We start from the raw sequence: 25,592 nt of genomic DNA on the forward strand, positions 1-25,592 counted from the left end.
TTAAAATATCTGGCAGTTTGCCTGAGAAGTTGATTCCAATATTTCATTTTAAAAAATGAATTCAGATTAGTGTTGTGTAAGTGAGCATCACTATGCAAGAGGACAGAGAGATGTCTATGCCATGTGAAAGCTGTGTGATTCGAGGCTGTGTCTTCCCATACAGCATCTTGTCTGTCCTGGACGCAGGAGAGGGCTATGTTCTTAAACCTGTTCTAGCTGAAGTAAGGCATGTGTATGTGCCTTTAAGTCCATTGATAAACCAAGGTCCTATCTAAATGAGGACTTCAGTCTTTTTAGAAACCCCATAGTACTCAACTCTAAGAGTAGATAATCTTTTCAGCCACATTAAAGCCGTTATTGATTCTTTTCCCTTGTAAACTGCCAGAGAACACACTGAATGAGAAACGGAGCTGCTCAGGATTTTATTTGAAAGTTCAGCTGCCTTGTGAGCTTAAGCAAATAATTTTCATCTTAATTTTTTACCTTGATTTTATATGCTGTGGCTTAGACTCACTGCACTAAACTAAGGTACTTAAATTTAGAGTACAGGCTTCTAACGTACTAGAAATGCTCTGCTTACGAAATGCGGTTGAGACCTCAGGTGAAATGAGTGGTTCTTCTCACAGAAGATACATTTATTTCTAGGAGTAAAGACGTAATTCCCCTTGGCCTGGTTGAAAGAGCTCAAGCCTGAAGTTTTCTGAGCCCTGATACCACAAGTACTCACCTCCCAGTGCAAAACCACTCGTAGCAGCTCCTTTCCCAGTGGGCTTGGGATGGGATTAAAAGTGATATGTCTATAAATAAAGCTGATAGCAAGCACAACTAATCAGTAATGTTTAAGAAAATGTAGTTCTGCATCAGGGCCCAAAAATGTCCTCTGTTCGAAGTGCGTAGACTCTGTTACGCCTGCAGTCAATGCAACCCGTGCAAGCTTTCCTAGGTATCGGTATCAGAAATACTCCGCTGGCTCAAAGAGGAGGGAAAAAAAGGGGTCTGACTAACTGGAAGTCAAAGGTGCTTACAGTTCCTTTATCTAAAAAAGGGGAGATTTTGTCATTACCTGAAGGGCTTTACTTATTTTAATACAATGTTACAACTGATGGTTTGTCCTGAGTTTTTCTGCTTAATTTCAAGCACCTGATGTGCGTTGGATTGTATAATAAATAGAAACAGAAAAGTGCTTATTCAGGAGATATGTAATCTGAATTCCTCTTTGGCATCCCCTCTCTAGGGAAACTGAAGTTAGTCTGCTATTCTTTTTATTTAAATAATTAATCAATGAGGTAGTGGTGTATTATTAAACACACTTCCGAGGGCCATATTTACATGAAAAAATGAAATGCTGAACCCCTTTGAGATGAGTGGGAATAATCCGACTAAACCCAGCCATCTTCCAATCCCTCAGGCTTCTTTTATAATCAGTAGAAAACCAAATTTGTACTGCCAGCATGCAAATTGTCTGACATGTTTGAGATGTTCTCTTCAGGGTGATATAAGCTGTGCCCTACAAGCACCCCTTTATCTCCATCAGCTATGAAAGGAGCCCAAGCGCAGGGAAAGATATTTGCTCTGTACTTCTCTGAAGTCATGAGATGACCTCACAAGCAGGGTGATTATTGCTTCTTTAGACTTTCTGTCAGTTACTTTTGCTTATAATTCTCTCCCCACTTCAATGTCCTTTTCCTGGATGTTAGGTTTATTTTTTAGTTTCTTTCTAGTTCCTGTAAGCATTAAACACTGTACAATGTTGAGATCACTTGGAATAGTTGTCCAAGGGTGAGTATTTGGAAGACATCTCTTGTGTTTCCATGAAGAGGTGCCCAAGTCCTCCATCAGAGCTTGAGATCCCACATTCGTCATATAGGGAAAATGCTGTCTGCTCTTCCTACAGATAATTTGTAGAGCACAAGTATTGGGCTTCTGTGTTCTGTTTAAGTGCTTGAAGCTGGGGGTCAGCTTGGGCAAGAGTTTTGAAAAACCTGGTAAAGAAGGAATCATGCCATGCAGAGAAAGTGGAAATGGAAGACCTAATGTTGTACTTTGAACATTATTCCTGAAATCAGAGACTTCACTCTGGTAGGTGCTTTTAACACCAGTTTAGGATAAGAGAGGGTTTTGCCTTCGTTACGGCAGTGCATTGGCTCAGGTGTCATTCAATTTGCCTGTGTTTTTGAGTCATTGCAGACCATGGGTGTTGATGCTAGCAGTGTTAGGTCGGATCCCGTGTTGTGCAGTCGGTATCTGTATTACCAGGCATGGTTGCTTCTCCCTTCCCTGGTCTGGGCAGCCCCAGCTGAGCCCCGTCTCTATGCCATACTGCAGTGGGACTGTGGGGTGCACCAGACCCCCCTACTTCCCTTCTCCTCAGCCCTCCCAGCTTTCAGCACAGCAGAAATTCAAGCATGTGGCTCAAACAGGAGCTGGAGCGTGCTCTGACCAGGTCGCTGATCCCCAGGTGCCCCCAGCATGCACCAGCAGCCACGTGTAAGTTGAATCATTGCATTTTCCCTTGGCTGCCATCCTTAACATTTTCTGCTGTGTTTTGTTGTATGATAATCTAGAGTCTATTTTCCTAATGCCTGACCAAAAGAAAACAGCAAAAAACATGCAGAGATTATCAACAGTGAAGGGTGGACAGCAGCCTGTGTCTCCCTGGAAAGAGAGACAGAAGGACAGAAGAATTCTGTAAGGAAATTGATAACTTTGGCATTTTTTGTGCATAGCTAGCTGTTCATGTATTGCCAACTTAAGTTCTGTAAAAAATGTTCTGCCCATGCCCAAAGTCTGTTTCTGTGTGTGTGCAAGTGACTGCAAATTCCTGCCAATGTTTGATGCTTCCTTACTGAGCAGCCATGCTTGCAGTTCAGTTGCATATTTTTGGTTGTGGGACATCGCTCTATGTTACGGCCACGTGTTGCAGAACACTAAGGACTTTATGCAAGGAGGTATGCAAATAACATCACTTTACATAGGGACCTGGAATAGGAGCTTAAAGACATCGGATTTCCTGCAAAATTATCCTGACAGTGAATTGAGTCTAAAAGGTCACGGCTGTAAGCTGTGTTCGAGATGATGGAACAGCATTTCTGTCAGAGTTAAGTTTAATCATTTGCATTTGCAGGCCCTTTTCCCTAATCCTGGGTCACAGCATTAACCCAGGCAACACCATGCCTGATGTCGGTTTTTCTGTGACTTTAGGAAAAAGCAGAAACCAGCTGTGCCGGTAGTCAGGCCACATACATGTGGAGAAATACGTTATTTAAATGTAGCTGGCTTTCTGGTCCCTCACTGAATAAAATGAAATAAACTAGAACCTGGTAAATAAGCAGTATTCAGTCCAAAAAAGCATATTAGAGAGCAATGGACTTTGCTTGTGAAAGGCTATTAAATCATATTCTATTTAACTACGTGTTTAATAATCTCTAGTAACTCTTAAGACCATCTGTGTGTTGACACATCTGAACAGAATTGGATAATTTTTTGGAAAACTTTTAAACTTTCCTTGTAGTCCCTGAAGTATACCAGAGAGAGGATATTATCTTTGGCTACTTAAATCCAAGTTATATACCTAGTGGCTTTTTCTTAACTGATGACATTCATTTTCTACGTCCATTTCTTTTTAGGAAGCATTTAAGCAGAATGCTACATCTTCCAGTCTAGTAAGCAAACGACTAACTACAGGCTTTTCAGTGATAAAAGGGATTGGCATAGTTCCAAATAATGACACAATAATTGGTAATAACTAACAATTTCATTTTCCCCCCTTTTCTCAGCTGTGGCCAATACTTCAGACTTGAAGTAATCACCGGGGAGGGGGGCTGGGGGGTGTTTGGTTTGGTTTGGTTTTCTTTCTGTTAGTGCGTCTGCTACTTTTCTGATTAGAAATGTCTATTAAGATGAGAAAATAATTTGCAGTAGTTTGTTAAAAGAGTGTGCTGACATGGAAAAATAAGTTTCTTTGAAAGCTGGAGCTATTACATTATTACATTATTACATTTATATTTTTCTAGGTATCAATACTAGCTGAGAAACTGTTTCTGAAACCGGAGATTCAGTAAATGTGTAGTAAGTTAATAAACTACAGCCTCTGATTCTCAGACCACTTATTGTTTCTGTTGATTTCACAGCTAAGATAATTCACTACTTAAGTAATCCAAATGCTTCCTGTTACTGGAAGGTTTGTGGGTTTGGTTTTGTTGTTTGGTGGATTGTTGGGGTTGTTTTTAATACTAAGTCAAAATGACCTCTGGCTGCTGTAAATTTTTTTCCATAAATGATAGAGGGAGGATGAACATTTGATATCTGTGGAGAGCAAATGCAAAGGAGCAGTACTCCAGGCAGCCGCTTCCTTCCCCTGGCATCCCACCATCACTTTTCTGTGAAGTGTTCCTGTGCTGTGACTCCTGAGTGGTTTGGGACCTGGTTACCCCTCTCTCTCCCAGTGCAGATCAGGGGAGGCAGACGGGCGAGCATTCACCCCGTACAAGGGTGAAGCCTCAGGTTCCCTGGGGGTGCCCGACTCCCCTCTCATCTCTCGGTGGTCCAGACAGTAATGCCTCTAACCAAGGTCACCTCGGCACCATCTTTAAAACTGCTGTGTTACAATAGTGCCAGACTTCATGTCCTTTGGCTGAAGATTTCTCATGTTGGCTATCAACGTCGTGCTCAAATGCTGTGGGCAATTTCAGCCAATGACTCTTCCCAAAATGTGGCAAAATTACATTACTTCTCCCGTTTATGGTTTCTTAAACCCATTTCACAGCTGGATGCCAGTATGTTGGAAGTACGATCTCATCCTATGGCCAGATACAAACTCCTACTGTTCCTCATGAGAGCAGAGGAGCCACAGTGCAGAAGGCTAGCGAGTCACTGGGGTAAGCTGTAAATCTTTGCGTATATTTCGCAGTGTTTTATTAGAGGCAGACTTTGACTACGCGTTAATTTTCAGTGTTGTTTGTCGGTTGTATTTTTCTCTTCTTTCTATTGGTTTCACTAAAGCAATCCAGAGCAGAAATAGTAGATAAATACGGGAAGAAGGGATCAAAGGGAACAGGCTTCAGATGAATCAATAGATGGAAACTGTTCTACGCTGAATTATTTTTTAGAGATTTATAACAATAGAAATCTTTTCAGCACCAAATAACTATCAGAAAAGGGAGACAAAAGCAAACTTGATTGTGAAAATTTTTCATAAGGAGTAGTGTGATCATCTTCAAAAATCAACAGCAATGAAAACTTTGCTTAGAGTAGGACTCTAACAATTTCTAAGATTCAAAATCATTAGTTAATTCACATATGTGGCATTTTATTGATAGATGTCTAAGTGTTGTCCGAGTCTAGTACAAACCTCTGAGATAGTCCTGAAATAGCACACTAACATCTGGCAAGATTTGCTTTGAGCTAAGAAATGGTATGAATTTTACAAAAACATAGATAATGCCCTTTATACTTGTCCTTATGAAAATTTTAGAACACACAATGGTTGAATACGGTTGGGTCTGCATTAGACTTAATTCTTACGTGCATATGCACACTGAAGCATGATTGTTTGCCAAATTTACAATTTGTGGGTAATTTCTGTTCTGCATTCAGGCTGTTTATGAAGTTACCCGGGGCGGGGGGCTCTTTACACTGACACATTTAATCACCCTAATGAAATTAGGCGCAGCAGGCAGCACAAGGCAGAGTATCCTGGAGCGGGGGTCTAGCGTGGTGGTCGGGAGCGCTGCCTTCCCCTTCCCCTCCGCCTCCGGCGGCAGAGCGGGCACCGTGCGGGAGACTAATCGAGCTGTCTGCCTCGGTGTGAGCTCGGCAGGAGTTAATTAGAAACAGTTCTAGGGTAGGAAGTAATATCGTAGGGATGAGGAGTTACAAATTCTGCTTCTTAATGAAAGGGTGGAATATCTACACCGTATGTGGGTGTGTATTATGTATATGTTCTGTGCATTGACTACCATGCACAAAGCAGCTGTTCTCCGTGCAAGTCTTTGTAACAAGTCACAGCAGTTTGCCTTAATTTATCCAAACTACCAAATTTTGCTCTGTTTTTGGTCTGCTCAGTTTTCAGAGAAAGAGGATGTGGCAGCACAAGAGCACCAAGGTCCAGCAACGGCTGCATGAGGATGTCGAGGATTGCTTTACTGTATGCACTTCTTAAAGTGTATTTCTATTTAGTATCCTTGTGAGAGGCAAACACTGCATCAGAGGAGTAGGATGAAAGGCTGTCAGATAAATATGCCAGTCAGGATTTAAATTGGCTTTTTCTAATGTGTAGAAAGCAGGTTATGAGGCAAGACAAAGCCATAGCTTAATATTCTTTGTGGTAAGAGCAGTAGACATACCACCATCTGGTTTGCTCCCTATAACAGTTTATCTCTATTGGTCAGGGCATCAAAGGGTGTTTAACAAGGAATTTGAGGATGAGAATGAGTAGGAGTTTTACAAGTGTTAATATCTTTTCTGGGGTTGGGGCACTCAGACCTTTGGGAAATAAATAATAGTAGTAGATACAGGAAGGTAATGTCCTCTTACTGTGCTGTAATTGTTTCTTCTTATCATTTCAATAACAAAATAGTAGTTGTGCCTTGTGAAGGAGTGTGTATATACATACTATGTTTTTGCCATTCAAAAATATGTTGCCCAGCTAAGCTTTTAAAATGCTAAACTTAAAGTTAGGATAACTTTCAGCATCCAGTGATATTTTTCCAGTATGTAGTCCCAGCAGCCTGTGATTTGTGGTGTAGGGACTTCATGCCTAAAGTAGCACTGCTGAGTCTGATAGGTCTTCCTCAATTTATCTCCCAGGCTGCTTTCTCTTGCAACCCCTGCAAAATTTTGGTATGCCAAGGAGTTCCACTTATTAACTATAGAATCATAGAATCATTAAGGTTGGAAAAGACCTCTAAGATCATCAAGTCCAACCATCAACCCGACACCACCATGTCCCAAAGTGCCATGTCTACACATTTTTTGAACACCTCTGGGGATGGTCGCTCCATCACCGTTCTGGGCAGCCTGTTCCAATGCCTGACCACTCTTTCGGTGAAGAAATTTTCCCTAATATCCAATCTAAACCTCCCCTGATGCAGCTTGAGGCCATTTCCTCTCGTCCTATCACTTGTTACTTGGGAGAAGAGACCAACACCCACCCGGCTACAACCTCCTGTCAGGGAGTTGTAGAGAGCGAGAAGGTCTCCTATCAGTCTCCTTTTCCCCAGGCTAAACAACCCCAGTTCCCTCAGCTGCTCCTCACAAGACTTGTGCTCTGGACCCTTCCCCAGCTTTGTTGCCCTTCTCTGGACACGCTCCAGCACCTCAGTGTCCTTCTTGTAGTGAGGAGCCCAAAACTGAATACAGCACTCGAGGTGCGGCCTCACCAGTGCCCAGTACAGGGGGACGATCACTTCCCTGGTCCTGCTGGCCACACAGTGTACACAACTATGTACTATGCAAAAAAAGGTACCATGTCCTGTTTATTAATTCTGAGTCTGAAACCCAATGATTTCATTTGAAAACTCAGTTCTTGTATTATGAGAAACACTAAATAATCTTCCCACATCCACCTTTTCATGTTTTCTATTCTTTTCTCTGTTTTCCTTTTCTAATAATCCCTGATGTTTGCTTTTCTAAATGCTGCTGAGCATTGCTGCTTAGTGGAAGTGGTTTACATAAAGCTATCTATCATAATTCTCGTTGCAGAGTAGTAAGTCAGTCAGAAACAATTGCTGTGTATTTAAAGCTAGGACTGTTTTTCTCCACATATGGCAGTTTACATCAGTAGGGCATTTCATCTGCTCAGTGACTCAGTTTCATGCGGTTGTTCTGCAGTACTTCACAGTCAGCTTTTGTTGATTTTGAGTTATTCAGCATAGTATAATCAGCAAACTTTACTCTTTACCATCTTTTCCAGATCATTTATTAATGTGATGAATAGCCTGGGGCCTAGCACAGATCCATAGGGGACTTCGCTGGCCACAGTTTCCACTGAGAAAAAAAATTATTTTCTCCTGTTCTTTATTTCCTGCCTCTAATCAATTATTTATCCGCGTGAAGATCTCTGTTATTGCAAGGCAGCTTCCTGTCCTTAAGAGCCTTTGGGCTAGTCAAAGCTGTTTGGAAATCCAGGTAGGCTTTATGGCATGTATCACCCCTGTCTGCACAGCACTGCCAAGGATCTCTAATGAATTAGTGAGGCATGGCTTCCCTCTATGGTAGCCATACTGGCTTGTCCCAGTATGTCATACCTCCTTATACATCCGCTACTATATTCTCTAGTGCAATTTCCACCAATCTATCCAGTGTTGCAGATTAGACTCGTTGGTTGGATGAAATGTGCTGTAAAGGATTTCTGTCTGCATCAATAACAAACCATTTCTTAACTGATGTAGCAAAAGATTTCCTCTTCTGAGGTTCTTCTGAGGGGTTAAGGAGTGGAGAATACCACTTCACAGAATCACAGAAGGGTAGGGGCTGGAAGGGACCTCTGGAGATCATCGAGTCCAACCCCCCTGCTAGAGCAGGATCACCCAAAGAATGTTGCACAGGATTGTGTCCAGGTAGGTTTTGAATATCTCCAGAGAAGGAGACTCCACAACCTTTCTGAGCAGCCTGTTCCAGTGCTCTGTCACCCTCAAAGAAGTTTTTCCTCACATTGAGATGAAACTTCCTGTGTTCCAGTTTGTGCCTGTTGCCCCTTGTCCTGTCGCTGGGCACTGTTGAGAAGAGTCTGGCCCCTTCCTCTAGACATCCACCCTTTAGATATTTGTAAGCCTTGATCAGATCCCCTCTCAGTCCTCTCCAGGCTAAACAGACCCAGGTCTCTCAGCCTTTCCCAATATGAGAGATGCTCCAGCCCCCTCATCATCTTTGTAGCCCTCCGCTGGTCTCTCTCCAGTAGTTCCCTGTCTCTCTTGGACTGGGGAGCCCAGAACTGGACACAGGACTCCAGATGTGGCCTCACCAGGGCAGAGCAGAGGGGGAGGATAACCTCCCTCGACCTGCTGGCCATGTTCTTCTGAACGCACCCCAGGATACCATTGGCCTTCTTGGCCACGAGGGCACACCGCTGGCTCATGGAGAGCTTGTTGTCCACCAGGACTCCCAGGTCCTTCTCTGTAGCACTGCTTCCCAGCAGGTCAGCCCCTAACCTGTACTGGTGCTTGGGGTTATTCCTCCCTAGATGCAGGACTCTATACTTGCCTTTGTTGAATTTCATTTGGTTCCTCTCTGCCCAACTCTCTAGCCTGTCCAGGTCTTGCTGAATGGCAGTGCAGCCTTCTGCTTTGTCGGCCACTCCTCCCAGTTTTGTATCATCGGTAAACTTGCTGGGGGTACGCTCTGTCCCCTCATCCAGGTCATTGGTGAATATGACTTCTCACTACACATCCTTTAGCCAGCAAATTCATATTGGATAGAGATAGGAGCAGCCTTCTCCTTCAGTCTTACATCCCACCTCCATAGCACGTGAGGTTGTTGGGTTGTAAAACCACATGAGAAACTCTTGGCCCAAGGGCAGTGTAAACACTGGTCTACGTATTTTGACACTGCATTCATATTGTCCAATATGACTGGTTATTGACCAGTTAATAGCTAGTTATTCTAAAATGCAATTTGACCACTAGACCTTATGACAGAAACTTGACTCAGAAAAGTATGTATTTGTAGTGTGTTCCATCTCTAGGAATGGTAACTGCCAAAAAAAGCAGATTATAGAACCATTTCAAAATCTCTAGAAATACACCTTTATTATTAAAAATGAGCAGTTGCATTCAGTGAAAAAGCAGAGGATCATAGGAGGGATGTTAGCTAGGTGTGCTCTGGTGGAAGCTTGTCTCTCTGGCTGGCAGATGATAATATGCTCTAATTTCACCTCTTAGATCACTTGGTGCTATATCCCATATGTAGACAAACCCTGAGACTATGTGCTATGTGTTAGCTCAGCATGAAGGAAGGTCCTGGGGATCTCCTCCCATCTGGAAAGCAAAGGAGCAGTCCTGGCAGGAGATGGAGGTCCTGCAGGACAACATGGGCATGGACATGGGGATACTGCTGTGAACCTGTCCACCCTGAGAGCATCCTCCTGCTATGCCAGCACTGTACATCCATCCCTGCTTTCCACACGCACACAAGCCTCGAAGGCTTCTGAGATGTTGCTGTACAGGAGCTCCATCTAGTGCTGACATTACTTCTTATTCTGACTCCCTGCGGCAGCTGGATACACTGATATGGAGGCAGCCAATCTAGGAGGCTAGATTTGCAAGTGCTAGCCTGCCTTCCAGAATGCAAAGGGATCCTGCGTAACATATGGAAAGTGAGAATGAAATTAATATTCGGTTTTGTGGTTTGGGTTTTTGTGGTTTTTTTTTTTCTTTTCTTCTCTTCTACTGTGCTAGTATCATTGAGATGCAAAAGGGAATTCTTTGCTATTTTTATGCCACTAGGAGTAGTTGTTTGTTGGTTGGTTGGTTGATGGATAGGCATATTAATAACATACCAGAAAAGCATAGTGCTACTCAGTGATGCACATTAAGTCACAAGATATAGCTAAGAAATAAGATCACCCTTAAAGGACAATGTATACACATTTAAAAATTCAGAAAGGAGGAAAGAAAGAAAAAAAAATGATAATTCTTTACTATTAAAAGTAATACATACTGTCTGTTTTGAAGATATCACCAAACACAAAAGGAAGGGTATGTTGTACAAAGGAGAAAACAGAGACATGACTGTTGAGAAAAGAGCAGGAAAGATTTACTGAACAGGACCGGTAATGCTTGTTGTCAGATTTGTCCCAGCAGGCTTGGATGCAGAGTTAAACTGTGACTCCCATTAGAGTTAAGCAGGAAGAGAATTCTTTAGGGAAAGGAATGATTGCCTGCTCTAATGGACTCACACTACAAGTCATCTAAGCAAAAGAAAACAAATAATTACAGGCATTAGATAAATAGTGATGGATGTATTTATTTCTATTCAAAGTGAATTGTTGATATTTGAAGTAGCCTGTATTTTGAAAGCCTGGACTGCCAGCATTTAAAAACTGGTTGTAACTCCTAATGTGTAACAAATGATTGTGGGACATAATTTCTCAATTTTGAATCAGTAAAAGTGCTTTTAATGCCTTAAAAATCAAAGGAAAATTGTGATCTGATCACTAACATGTGAGAGCATTTAACTAGAATAAGAGTCACCAAATGCAAGAATATTTGATTGCTTTGACCGTTTATTCTTTGTTTATTATATAAATATTTAATAGGCATATCCAAATACAGCCAATAGTGTTTTGGAAGCATATCCCATTCTCAGCTGCTTCTGTCAGTTATTGAGGCATCCATGCACTCCTTTGCAGTTCACATCATTTATAGTAGCACTGAACTTATCAGGAGTTGTTATATTCACATTGTGATTTTGCTATATCATAAAATGATATATTGTGATTTGTTTATTCGCTGAAGTATAGATACTGAGCTGTAGAGTTCAAGTGAGTCGGGCTAGTACTGGTTGGTTGTCCACCACGGACACTTGATCACCTTGAGTATCTTCATCTTAACTCTGGAAAGACTTCTAGGTTCAGCAGGCTTTCTTTTTAACTCTGGAAATGTTTGGGGTCTTCTGCAAAAACCTGTTGGCAGCTGGATTTTGGCCCATAAAATATGTATCTTTTTTTGTTTGGGAGGGAAAAGGACCAAGCTTACTGTGAGTGAACAACAAGCTTAATATGAGTGAACAGTGTGCTGCAGCAGCAAAGAAAGCCAACAGGATGTTGGGTTGCATCAACAAGGGCATCACCAGCAGAGATGAAGAAGTCATTATCCCACTCTACTCAGTGTTGTCAGGCCTGGAATACTGTGTTCAACTTTGGTCCCCACTATACAAAAAAGATGTGGACAGGCTGGAGAGGGTCCAGAGGAGGGCCACTAGAATGATCAAAGGACTGGGAAGCCTGCCATATGAGGAAAGGCTGAGAGCACTGGGTTTGTTCAGCCTTGAGAAAAAAAGGCTTAGGAGTGACCTCATCACCATGTTCCAGTACTTAAAGGGTGGCTACAAAGAAGATGGAGACTCCCTTTTTACAAGGAGTCACATGGAAAAGATGAGGGGTAATGGGTGCAAGTTACTCCTGGGGAGATTCCGACTGGACATGAGGAAAATTTTTCACAATGAGAACAATCAGCTACTGGAATAATCTCCCCAGGGAAGTGGTGGATTCCCCAACATTGGACACTTTTAAGATTTGGCTGGATGGGGTGCTGGGCCATCTTGTCTAGACTGTGCTTTTGTCTAGATGGAGCTTTTGCCAAGAAAGGTTGGACCAGATGATCCTTGAGGTCCCTTCCAATCTGCTCTTCTACAATTCTGTGAATACTCTGAGGACTAGCGAGGAAGGAACAGCAACCATATATGTCTGCCACTCTCTAGACCTGTTTGCATCCCTTCTGAATATTCATTTGTGGTTCTTGTCTCAAAAAATGGAAAAAAACCCAAAACCCTTGGTAAAAATGATTTTGTGAAATTCCATATTTACAATCTCTCACTTGTTTGTCTCTCAGATTTGCTCTTTTGATGCTACTTTCCCACTTGCATCTGTGGTTGTGGAAGTTGTTAACTAACTTAACTAATTTAACTGTGTTCTGTTAGTTTGGCTGAGTTTGTTTCATTCTGGGCTGCCCATCCCAGATTTTGCAGGCTGATCAATATTCTCATTGCCACTTGTGGCAATTCTGGTATCATGCAAGAGGAGGAGATGTAACTGTAGAACCTCAGTGGAGACTGTATATGAGATAGGGAAAAATCTGTCTTGACTGTAGGAGAGAAGTGTGTGTTATAAAACTCAGCGGTAGAAAGCAGAACAGAGTACATTTTTTGGTTGTTTTTTTTAACAATGAACAAGTTTTGTTCTTTCTTCTCCTGTGATGCTGTGCCTCAATAAGTTCTGATTTTTTGCAAAAGTGCATGTGCTGTGAGGAGGTCAGTGGTCAGGTCAACAAATCATAGAAATGCTCCCCCCGTTCTGCCCAGTGAGTCAGCTTTTCAAAGTTTCTGTTTTTATCATTGTATCATTCTACCTCCTTACCTACAAGGAAGTCTCTGATGGCAGCAACTGCTGTGGTGGAAATTACTGTATTTTTGTGGAAGAAATGCTTTGACTTTAAGGTAAGTAGAGCCCAGTAGTTTTGCTTATTAGTATTAATATTAACTAGTATATAAAAGATGGAAACAACACTGATGATAGAACGGATTGCTCCATGTGCACTCTCGTAAAGTCTCCGATGCTATGGCACGTGTTAGGTAAGGTACTTTGGCCCAGAGCTGACAAAATTTCGCCTGAAGATTAAGCTACCTTTAGAAAGAGAGCTTGTTGCTTTTTTCCTCTTGCTTTCCTCCTCTTCTAAACCTCTCTTGTGAATAGTAGACCTACAAATTGTATTTCATGCACAGTCCCTGAGGGATGACACTAGGATATGTTTTCAGAAAGGCTTCTAAGGAGATATAGAAGTGCAGATATGTTGGAAAGGTCATGTCTATTAAGTTGCTTAAATTGTTTATGTTTCATTTCCATGTGTGGAGGGTGTTATTTCTGTAGAGAACTAATCAAAATACTCTCATTTAAATTCAGAAAAGTTATTTCCCTTGAAAACAGCACTGAATCACTGATCAAACTAGTTTTGTATAACTCGGTAACATTTATGTAATACCATTCGGTAGCACAGCTTGGAATCAAACTTGAAACCTTAAAATTGAGGTAGTAAGAGCCTTCATTTGAAGAGGGCTGTTTCTTACTGCTGCTGTTCTGTGCTTACCTCTAAGTCCGTGGGCAAGCACGATGAAAGATGTCAGCCAGAAGCAACAGCAGAAGAATACCTCAGCACAGAATTCTCCAATATTCCTAACTTGGGGTGCATTTAGTCACAAAAAACTTGTCTTCCTTTTACATCTTATCTCCATCTCATAGTGCCACAGAGCATTTAAGCATATTCTGCAGCTAACGGAGCAGCAGATTTAGCAGCTGAAACCTGAGGGGCTAGAGGGAAGTTAACATAACAATATTGCTGAGAAACTTCTTCCATCCCTGCAAATGTCCTTACACCACTGTGCTCTTTCTTGCTTGCTGTCTCTCTGAGTTCACTGTTCACCGCTGCACGGTGGCCGGCCTTCAAGAGGAGGGGTGCAAGGGTTGGCTTTTGGCCAGTCCCAGCCCACCAGCTGCCGATTCATGCTCCTCTTCTGCTTCCAGGTGTGTGATTTCCGGTTCCCTGCCTTGCACCAGCCTCGCAGCTGGGTCTCACCCCGGCAGCTGAGTTTGGACTGGCTGCAGGCTGCAGTGGTGTCAGGAAGTGTAGGGACTTGCCATGGAGTTACCAAGGTTGGTATGGCCAATGTGTGAAGGGAAATAGGTGTAAACGTCAGAAGAAACTGTGGAAGAAGAGTTAGAAGAATGACCTGTGCAGGTAAGGAAGAACTCTATTCCCAGCTGATAAGAGCAGAGCACAACAACTCATTGACAGAAGACCCTGCACCCCACTGAGAGGAGCATGGCATCAAGGGTACAGCATGTCACGCCTGCCATTTCTTTCCCTGGTAGCTCACCATGAAAGAGACGGTTCCCATGCAGGTGCGCACAATCCAGGCAGATGTACTTTCCACATGAGGAAATGCAAACAGAGAGCAGCGGCCTCGCCTGAGACATAACGAGGTGAATATGGGCAGGATTTGTAAGCAATGGATCACTTCATAATGACGGTGGACTCCTAAAGTACATGAGAGCTCTATCCAAAACCCAATCAGTTGCCAGGAAGGTACCCATAAGGAAGAGGTTTGACAAACTGACAGCCGGAGTCCCTTGTTCTCCCTGTTGCACAAAAGAGATCCCAGACAGCCTTCTTGAACACAGACCTTTGTGCTTGTTGGTGTGAGAGTGTGAGTGAATGAAAGCTATGGGGGGATGACTGTGAGTGGGTAAAATCAATCTGCATAGAGATTGGGTGCAATAAAATCATCTTTGCCTTTATTGAGAGCTTGCATTTAGTTTTGATCCATTAATGCCTTCTCAGAGAAGGTGCTGTTCTATTACTCCAAGCTCGGTCTGCCTAAGCTTACCTGTGGCTTCTTTTCATTGCCCGTGGTCCTCGATAACCAGAATACAGTGCAGGATATACATTACATCATGCAACCATGTTGCTCCAGGACTCAAATCCTGATGTAGGATAATGACCTTTAGGAGCTTTAGGAGGGCAAATATACATCAGTTAGTACTCAGAACATTTACCCAATGCAGGCTGAATCTCTGGAATTCTCGTTTTTTTCAATTACTACATCACAGTGAGCAGCATAAAACAGTAAAAGCTGACAGAAAAATGTAACGCTCTTAGTTGGGACTCGCAGGAACAAAACAATGATTTGCTGTGTCCTTCACCTAGAGCCGTACTCTGTGCTGTGCTGCCAGGAAGAAATGTACAGATCTTTAAATAAAAGTAAATAATAGATAATGTCTTGGTAGTCCTATAAATGGATGCCTGTCCTGGTTTATGATTTTAAATTGAATTTCTTGCACTCTACTTACTGCAACTAATTGCTGTGTAGAAAAGGCTCATGCCTCAGACCCAGCTTGCCTCAAAGTCACTTACTTCCGTGGTTAATTTTTGAATAATTATTTGGTCCTGTAATGCAATCTGCAGTGAATTTTTATGTCATCTTTCAGTACTGTACAGTGAGAACCTCAGCTTTGTTCCTGTATGCGTGAATGATGGGGGAACAAATTACATTTCTCACTGAGATTGACTCCTGTGGAGTTATTTGGCTAGGTACCAACTTGAGGCCCTAAATATTTGTTGGAGGTGAATTCTATTTAGATTTGCAATTCCTGAACTTAATTTTGTTGCAATTTTAGAAAACATTACTCATTTTAAATTAATATATGTATTCTACCCAGTCATAAATGTTATTGCAAAATAATAATGAAATGTTGGCATAAAGCATTGTGATTAGCTTTAAAATTATAATTGTTTTCTTCTTTTTTAGCTTACATTAATTTTTAAAATTTGTTTTCTGGTTATTAAGAGTATGGAGATTACATTCAAGTCTTTTCCTCAGCCATAATTCTAAAGTATTGTATTGCTTTTTGTTTTAAAGCTGAGATTTTTACTAATTCCTATGACTGCAATAGATAGGGTGTGAAATGGAATACCAGATAACTGCAGGATTTCTGGCAAAGGCCACAACAGTTAAATGCGTGTGACATCGAGAAAACTCTGATATACAAAAATAGGAGGCACGATGAAAAGTGAGAAGCTTTATTCTACTTTATCCAAACCGGATTACAAGAAGGGCATGAGGGAAGACCAAGGAAACTACTGAGCTGTTAGTCTAACCTCAGTACCTGGGAAGATTATGGAGAAGATCATACTAAAGGACAAGGCAATCATCAGGTTTCTGCTGGCAGCTCATTCACTAACTGTTACACACCTGATCCCCATTTTTTACTTCCGCCCAGTGTCAAACTAAATACTGAATGCAAAACCAGGTTTTGCCTTTGTTATGAAATTATGTTGTTTCAGTCCAACAGATGAGGCCTGTGTATCTGCTGTAATTGATCAAATGATAGTGGTATCTTCCCAGGATTGAGCTACTGAACTGATAAAGGAGTGAGATGAAAAAAAAAAACAAAACTTTTTTAAATTAAGAAGCTGAGGATATTCTTAGCAAACGGAGACATTTGAGCTGATAGTCTACCACAATATTGGAACAGGGTTATCTCTTGATGTGCATCCTGTTTTGGTTTTTCTCCAGTCTTGGCTTCTGTGTTAAGGGGAATGGCCCTTCTTCATCAGCAAGGTCAGATGGAGCTGCAGTGTTGGGGCGTAGAGGGAAGGGGCACATCTCGTGACTCTGTGTACGCTGCGCAAGGTCACACAAAGTAGACCGAGAGAGGGTTGCCATCGCCTCTGTTGTTTCTGTTTCTTCCTCCCATGGGTAAGAGGTGTTTTCATTACTCACAGCCGATTCAATCAAATGTATCTCAGTGTTGGAAAAAGCTACTTGTTTAATATTTATTTTGGTTTTGGGTCTTAATTTCATCTTTTTTCTTTTTCTTTTTTTCTTTTTTTTGTCTTTCAAAGCACCAGTTTCATTCTTTCAAAGTATTTGTAATTTTTCTAAAATGTTAGCCAGGCTTAGTAAATTTTAACCACATGAAGAACATTGAATTCTTTTAATATCTCTTACGAACTACCCCTTCAATGCTTTCCTCTTTTTCCCTTGTTGTCTTGAAAGCATTAGATGTCAATGCAACATAGTGTTAATTTCAGTGCTATTAAAAAGTTCAGGTATAGCACAGATCTTGAACTCTTACTGTGACAAAGAGAAAAGTATTGATGTTTTTTCTGAACTTTTGTGGTCTGGGATTCCATATATCACAGTTCTTGTCCTCCAGAGAAAAATGTAGTTTGTGTTATGTCAGTGGAACTCAGTAATAAAAGGTGAGTAAAGATGAAATGACTCCTGCCAAGATGTGTAATTAAGAATCTCCAATTTTCTTCTGTGAAGAGAAGAAAAATGATTTGCTATAATTTAAAGGCAACTTTTGTGGTTTTGTCTGATTGCTAATATTTGATTTATTCTTAACTGACATCACTGTGGTCCTAATTTAATAACTGAGCATTAATTCTATGCCAGTTAAAGACAAGACTTTTTGTCTCAAAGCAAGCAATCCTGCATTCATGGCCAGTTATCTTCAGATCCGCTCCATAGAGCCATCTGTCATAAAAACCAGCATGAGAAAAGCTGAGCATCTTTCTTATTTTAGGCAATAGGCAAAAATATGAGGAAGTGTAAACAAATGCTGTAAACCATGACAGTGCACACCATAAGGAGCTGCCGGCCACAGGACACAGCCACAGGGGCGAGCGGGCAGAGCTGGCAGCCAGACTTACCTGGGAGCCCAGTGGCTAAAGCAGCGAAGGGCCCTGAGCTAGGCAAGTTTGAACATCCGATTCGGGTTTTCTAGGCAACACTGCACCTGCAGGACTGTAGGGTATTCTCAACCAAAGTATGTCTCACCTGCTGTCTCTTCAAAATAGAGACCTTGTGTCCTTCGTTGCCATCAGAGATAGAACAAGAATAATACAACCTTGCTGTAGAGTGCTCAGCTGGGAAGGGAGAGATTTCTTGTTCCCAAGACTGTTTTCTGTTAGTCCATGGTGGTCTAATCCAAAATGCAGAAATAGATCTATATCACCTTACTGGGGCCTAAGTTTCAAATATAAAATCTGGATTTTTGCCTTAGGTACCTACATGAGCTAAATGTTTTTGATAGCAAGAAGCTCTTTTGTCAAGTAGATAAAAGCATGGAAAGAGGCAGTGCTAAGAAGGTGAAGATAAATAAGTGTGGGCTGGAAGCAAGAAGAGCGGTAGATTCTTTGTTCTTATGTCTGTAATTCAGAACCTGCTGGGTTTTTTTTTCTATATTGAGATACATCTTTAATGCAGAAATTATGGCCAAGGGCTTTCAAGAGCTATGTTATGTAGGAAATCAGATTAGATGGGGGATGTTCAGAAAGTCTCCACTGCCTCTAAAATAGTCTAGCCTTAAAATAGGTTTAAAGTTAGACTCTTAAACTGTATAATTCAGTTGAATTTAGTGGAGCTGTGTCATTTTACAGCTGTGAGCGTATCTACTTTTTAGGTCTGACTTCCCAGTAGTATACAGAAAATACTTTTGTAGGCTCTTGTAACAAGAAAGATGTTTTCTTCATCAAAAGTTGTCTTCTCCTCACACCCTTTTGCCTTCTCTTCCCCTGAGAAATAAAACATCGCCCTGGGTCCTTTGCCATGCCCAGCTCTGCACAAAGTGACTGCAAATTGTTGTCAGGATGGCAGGAATAGCTGCGCCTGCATCCAGCTAACTAGGAAACGAGTTGCTGAATTGTAGGTGAAAGAGAAGCCAAATGCTGTGCCTGGGGAGAATATCCTCCTGTGCCCTGTGTGGGTATTTATGTCCACTGTTTTGCTGGGGTACAGGATAGACTACTGCTATCCCCAGGCGAGTCTCTGATTCACCTCAGTTCCACACCTGGGAAGGAACTACAGGAGAAGCTGACAGTTAAATGGGGAAAAAATGGATTACAGCTGTGGATTCCTCTGAAGGTCACCCTTTCTGTTAACAGATTTGCTGGAAGTAGGTACCACTCAAAACCAGAGAATTTTGGCAGGGTATATCTCAGTGCTACTGTATAGTTGGATGTTACTAATGGCAAGGATCAAGGGGAAAAAAATCCTGGAAAAAGCTGGACTGACATAGACCTATGCAGGTTTTTCATCTTACAGGACCAAAAGAAGAGGCCTGGAAACCATGGGAAAATAAACCAGGGGTGTTAAATTTCTTCCAAGAAGTTCCTTCTGTCATAAATCCTGCGAAGTGGTATCCAGTGTTTTGTCACCAAGAACTGTAAGGAAGCTGCAAGAACAAAAAATCGGAAATAACAAAAAAACCCCATTGAGTCATGACTAAGAACCTGCCATGCAAATCCATAAAGATTTGTATAGGGGACTGGGACATCAAACCTTGAAAAAGAGAGTGGAAATGTCCTACAGCCCAGATTTTTGAACCTTCCACTGGAAGATATAGCTGGTCTCTGACACCTACGGCTCAATATTAACCTAAATCACTTTTTAACTTATGTGATGGATATGTAAATAAAGTTAGAACCTGCCATATCACATATCATGCCAAGGGTTGTCTGTTGTTTCCATATATGAGTGGTCAGAACTGAAGCTCCATCTAGCTGATGGGGTGGAAGTGCAAATTCATTTCGGGGCTCCTAATCTTGAGTATAAAGCTTTTTGAACGTATGAAAGTCAATGCAATATTTGAAAATGCTTATGGATGTTAAAAATTGAATTTTTCTTAGTAAGGGAATCTTTCTACATTTTACTAGTTCATGTAGAAAATGGATTTCCCCTGAGTAATACTAAAACAGCTAAATCTGAAAACCTGCCTAGAAGAGGAATAGTTCTCAAGTATGAATATCTCCCAGTATAAGACAGATAAGAGTTAAACAAAATTATACATGGTGGACAGAGCAACCAGGTCCAGTGAGGATTTAAGCATAGAAAATAATGGAAATAGTTTTCACTGTTGCTTCTAATGATGTAATAACCAGAAAAGCATATTGTTTCTTGGGGTTTAAAATGGATACCCCACAAAATAATGGAAGTAAGCATTTAAATTTCTTGGTTCATTGCAGGCATTGTGTCCTTGATCTCCCTGGCTGTCCTGTCCTATGAACGCTACAGCACTCTCACCCTGTGCAACAAGCGCAGCGCTGACTACCGGAAGGCATTGCTGGCAGTCGGCGGTTCATGGATTTATTCCCTGCTCTGGACCGTGCCACCTCTGATCGGTTGGAGCAGTTACGGGGTAGAAGGTGCAGGTACAAGCTGTTCGGTACGCTGGTCCTCTGAGTCAGCCGAGTCCACCTCCTATATCATCTGTCTCTTCATATTCTGCTTGGTCATCCCTGTGATGGTCATGATGTACTGCTACGGTCGCCTCCTTTACGCTGTTAAACAGGTAAGCTGCTGTGTGCTATCGATAGTGCAAACTGCTCTGAGACATATATTGCATTTCTCTTCTATCAAGTTTGGAAGCACTGATGACAGAGAGCAAAACAACAAAGCAAAATGAAATTAAAAAGACCACAGAAAGCCTCAAGGAAGGGGTAGGAGGTCTTCACCAAGCTTTTTCATACTCCTGAAGCTCCAGTCGGAACAACCAGATAACATCCGTATAGATACTGACTTTGTGGTTTGGAAATACTGTGTTCTAGGAAAAACAGCATTATCTGGGTGAAGGTTGCATTTGTAATGAAGTCAACACTTACCTGTCTATAAATAAGACATCCATGCAAACATTTCTTCCTGGTTTTGGATCATGATATTTTAATAATTTCTGCTTCTTAATCTGTGGACACCTACCTCTACAGTAATGCAATTCTACTGCAATTTGCAGATTTATCCCAGGTATCAGCTACTCCTTGTAATTGTAGGCCACATTTGAAAGTGTCCTTAAATACTATTACCAGCACTATTACTACGACTGCTACAACGCTGACACTCCTCTGACTGGTCTAAGGCGTACTGCAGCTATTCCAAAATGAACTTTCCAAAAGACCCTGCCAGGGGGTGTGGTATTGTGAAGTATGAATACTCTTGGGAGAGTAATGAAATGGTTTAATGATGAATAATGAGAAGGGAATTAGTATATAGGTGTTCTCTAAAAAGCAATTCTCTAAAGTGTTCGGATGAATTAACTAAAGGTGTTAAATGGGGAAAAAAAGCAGTAAATCCCTGAATAGAAGCTCTCATACAAAATGTAGTTTACTTCTGATTAGTCATAAGGAATTAAGGCTGTGCCTTTTACATGATTTGTCAAAACTTTCAGAACACTTGAAGCCCAAGTTGAGTGCTGAGCGGGCCAGTAAAATCCCTTTGATGAATCACACATTAGTACTCCTCATAATGCTGTGCACTAGTAATATGGAAAAAATTTCTCTTGATTGTAAACCATGAAAGTGAAGTTGCAGACTATATCTGGTCCCTGGGCAGCAGTACCATCACCTTAAAGAAAGGAGCAGGATCTTGGAACAGGTACTACTACTAATATGCAGAAGATACAACTTTCTTAAACTTTTGCCTTTTCTTTCCTTCAGCCCTCACTGTCGTTCCTGACAACAGACATCACCTACAACATACAAATACTTGTCTGGATGAAGCTTCTGTAGCATGTGCTTTAGCTTCCAGTTGTAAATGTGGAGTTGTGTTATTTTATTTAACTTTTTTTTTTTTTAAGTTCAGCTATATTAAAAGTAATAGTAGATCTTACTGATCAGCCTGATGGGGCTCAAGAAGTTGTGACAAACATGCTGAGGGAAAAAAGTATCATAGAAAAGATATGTGCAATCTATTGCCATTTTGTATTTAGACATGAAGACAGGGTAGACTGGGTGGAAGACTAGGTTGATTGATTAATTGACTGTCCAGAGAAAAAAAATGGGAGTAGGAATAGCATTTTCCACAATGCTCTCTCCTCCATGCTCCGTGTGCTTTTGAGAGCGATCAGGAAGCCTCTGGGATGCTGAGGTTAGAGAGCGCTGAGAAATTTTGTAACTGGTGGAAGTGAAAAAGAATCGAACCTGATCTTGCATAACATGTTGGAGGGCAGGTCTTAGGGAACTAATGCTTATTAAATGCAAAGGAACTCCAATGAGGGTTAGATTGTACCTCCTCTCTAAAGTTGTTATGAGTCAGGGTCATAACAGCTGCCTGAGTATTTGTGAAATCTTGAATAGCTAAACCCTGAAGTTTTACACAAAGCGTCGAGTGCTTTCCTGCTATCTGTAAAAGATTTCCGTGATAAATTATATTTCAGAAAAAAGAATCTCAATCAGAAAAGTCATCAGTCTTCAGCTTTCTGTGCTGTATATACCTTCAGTACCATAATTCTGAAATCTTGCATTTTATACATTTCCTGTGACATATTTATAAATTTCCAAAGACCATATCATGACAGTCACTGAAATACAGACTTTTTTCCCTTTGATCTAAGGTCCTCTTAACTGTCCTGTAATAGATAAGGTAAACTATAAAGTGCTAAAGTGTGTAATGTTTCAAACTGGAGGAAGAGATGAGTCATATGCAAATAAAAGTATAGTATTTCTTACATAAAACTATAAAGAGTAGGTAGGGTAATAAAAAAAAAAGTTAAGAGAAGTTACTACATCCATTGTAATGCTGTTACTTTCTGGTGTGGGCAAAAAAATTCACTATTTTGCAATATTCTGGCCTCATAGATTAAAGTCCTTCTATGACCCTCTGTGTAATATATTAGAAGAAATGTGGGAGCACTGCAAACATAGTAAGCGCATTATCCCAGCTTCAGCTGCTTGGTAAATTTTCTGAAATATGCATTTCATACTTTTGCAGGATACATAGAAGTTTTTATGTTAGAGCATTGTAGCGTTAATGGTATTGCACCCTGAGATCAAGAGTGCAGAAGTTATGCTGTTATTAATACTGCAATGTAAATTAATTGAGTTGGAAGAAATATCTTAATAGATTTGGGATAGTTAATGCAAGAATTGGCACAGCGCCTGCATTTTCTCTTTGCAGGGACAGTAATTATAGGTCTGCTTTTCTCTTTTTCTTCTCTAAATTTAGTCAGGTGCTGCAGCATTCTGTCACTCAAGGCATTAATAGATCCTGTGAAGTCATCTGCAATCTGTGTAATGGTAAAAGGCACAAGGATTTCAGTAATACAGGTTTTATAAAAGATAGTCTTTTCAAGGAATTACAAGTCAATAGCATCCCTGTATGAATAATGTTAACAGCAAATGCCATTAAACAGTATTACAGCATGACTGTACTATTATCTCAGAGCTCTTGCCATTTTTCAAGCTCGAAGACCCTTAGGAATTGCTCAGCTTATTTTCTTTAAAGGTATGGCGTTTTTTCCCAGAATGGCTTTACCTGTACGGCTGAGTTTGGTTCTGCAGATGGCCCTTGGTGCCGTCCTTGGGCGACTCGCTTGCAGGAGCCGAGCTCAGCCCGGCCCGAGAGGTGGGGCGGGTTGAACGAGTCCCAGGGCAATATTAGGTCTGAATAATGAGTGCATTTCAGGGGTGCTAAGCGAAATAATGCTCAAAATGGAGAGCTGAAGAAAACCTGTGCTTTCAGAAGCTGTTAAGGAACTTGGCAGTGCATCAGATGTTAAGACATAGAGAAACACAAATATTTTATTAGACTTTTCTTCCCTTTGAGTCCATATTTTCACTCGTGCTGATCTTGTTTCCTGGTTTTATGAAACCTGTTCTTCCATCCCTGCAGGTGCTGAAATTCAGTTTCGTTTTTAAGTTTTCCTTTAGAGATGATGCATCTGATACCTGTAAGTAGAAAGGGGCAAAGTTTTCTCCCTCACAAAACATTATTCACATATATTTTGTTCATGCACATTCTACAGAACAAGGGAAGGAAACTGAGAATGGTTTATTTCTTATAGTACAATTAGATTATTTTCTCTGGTTTTGGCTTATAATGCTTCTCTATGACTCTACCATTGTGTTCCCTCTGGAAAAATGTTCTTTATGAAGTCAGTGTCAGTTGTTTACACTTTGAAAAGTGGGCTCCCAAATGTGGAATTACAGAGATTAGCATTGCAGTCACTGTAGCGCAGAAGGCACAATATGATTAAAATCCTTCACTGAGGGGCCCAGAGAACTCATATGAGCCAGCCTAATGAAAATTAGCAAAACTTTTAAAAAAAGACCTCGTCAGTCTGCATTATCTCCCACTTGCACATAAAAATACTGCCCAAGGACAAGAAGAATCCCAGAACATTGTTTCAAGATAAGGTTTCAGATTGGTTTTGTGGAGTTTCTCTTCTTGGCTCATCTCATTGCCAGTCTTCTTTCATCAAAAGCTGTGCCTGAGCAAAGCTCAGCAGCTCTTTATGGAATGTAGCTGGGACATGGAGAACAATAAAAAGGATTGTAAGCAGAGCACGAAGACTTGAACACATAGCGTAATACACATCTGACGGTGCAATTCTTGCTCAGTGCAACAGACCATGTGTTAAAGTGGGCAAAGGGTCAGTGGTCACACTGTCTCATGGGGTTCTGGAGTAGATGGACTTGTGACCTGACCTAATAGTACTACTGTGTTGTTGGGTTTTTTTTCTTTTTTAGTTGAGAACAGTGAGGAAAAAGTAGAGATGGAAAATGTTTATTATGTTCTTTTTATGTTGTTACCCTAGTTCTACTTTGTTTTTTTGTCAAAAAACATAGTGCACCTACTAATGCTTAATTCCTCATAAACTGCTGGTTTAACTAGTGACCAAATTGTGGGGTCAGGTAGTGGAATTACCTGTTTCCCTTTACAGCAGCTTTTTTTGTTTCTTTTGAAAAGTGCCACATGATTTCTGACTTCCATGTGTCACCCTTTTTTATCCCATCCTCTGAACCTTTCTGAGTCTTGTCACCTTGTAGGGGAAGGGGGACAGTCAGGGTTAAGCCACAGAGAGCTGCCTGGTCCTCTCTCTTTTACTCCTCTTCTAGACTTCAAATTAGCAAATTTAGTGGAGGAAATGTGCTTCTATCTCTTATTTAAGAAGTAATGCCCCAGAGAGAAATTGTGAATCGATTATAAGCCTGAAGAAAGTAATTTTGAATTCTGTACGATGAGATTTCGACTCTAGTATATTTTTTAAAGCACTGGATATAAACGACAGTGGTGGTTTTGAAATCTCCTGTGCCTGCAAAGAAAGTCTGCGAGAAAAAGGAAAGGAGAGATGTACATTTTTATGACTTCTGATTCCTTAATCCTGCTTTATGTCTGTACTATTTGGAACAGTTAAAAATATCTGTGAAAGCAATTCTTGCATCGTTGTTCATTAAAGTAGTCAAGAAAGGATTATAAAGTAGAAGGATCCCTCCTGTGACTGTTTCCAGTTCTCCAGCTCATTTGGAAATAAATGATTGTTTGTAGGAAGACAACACATTAGGGCAGAATGCTCAGTGATTTAAACTGAAAAGAAATTATCTTCG

The 25,592-nt window shown here is 41.1% G+C and overlaps 1 protein-coding gene across 1 annotated transcript in view; it reads left to right on the top strand.

The window, feature by feature from the left end:
* The window catches only part of LOC129208203 (pinopsin-like), a 92,913-nt gene that overhangs the window by 5,265 nt on the left and 62,056 nt on the right, over window positions 1-25,592 (top strand). Inside the window, exon 2 of the mRNA XM_054830544.1 lies at window positions 20,241-20,566. Within this exon, the coding sequence (XP_054686519.1) occupies window positions 20,241-20,566 (326 nt within the window). The remainder of the gene's footprint in view (window positions 1-20,240; window positions 20,567-25,592) is intronic.

This window comes from Grus americana, chromosome 1, assembly GCF_028858705.1.
Source record: "Grus americana isolate bGruAme1 chromosome 1, bGruAme1.mat, whole genome shotgun sequence".
NCBI classification, from domain to species: Eukaryota; Metazoa; Chordata; class Aves; order Gruiformes; family Gruidae; genus Grus; species Grus americana.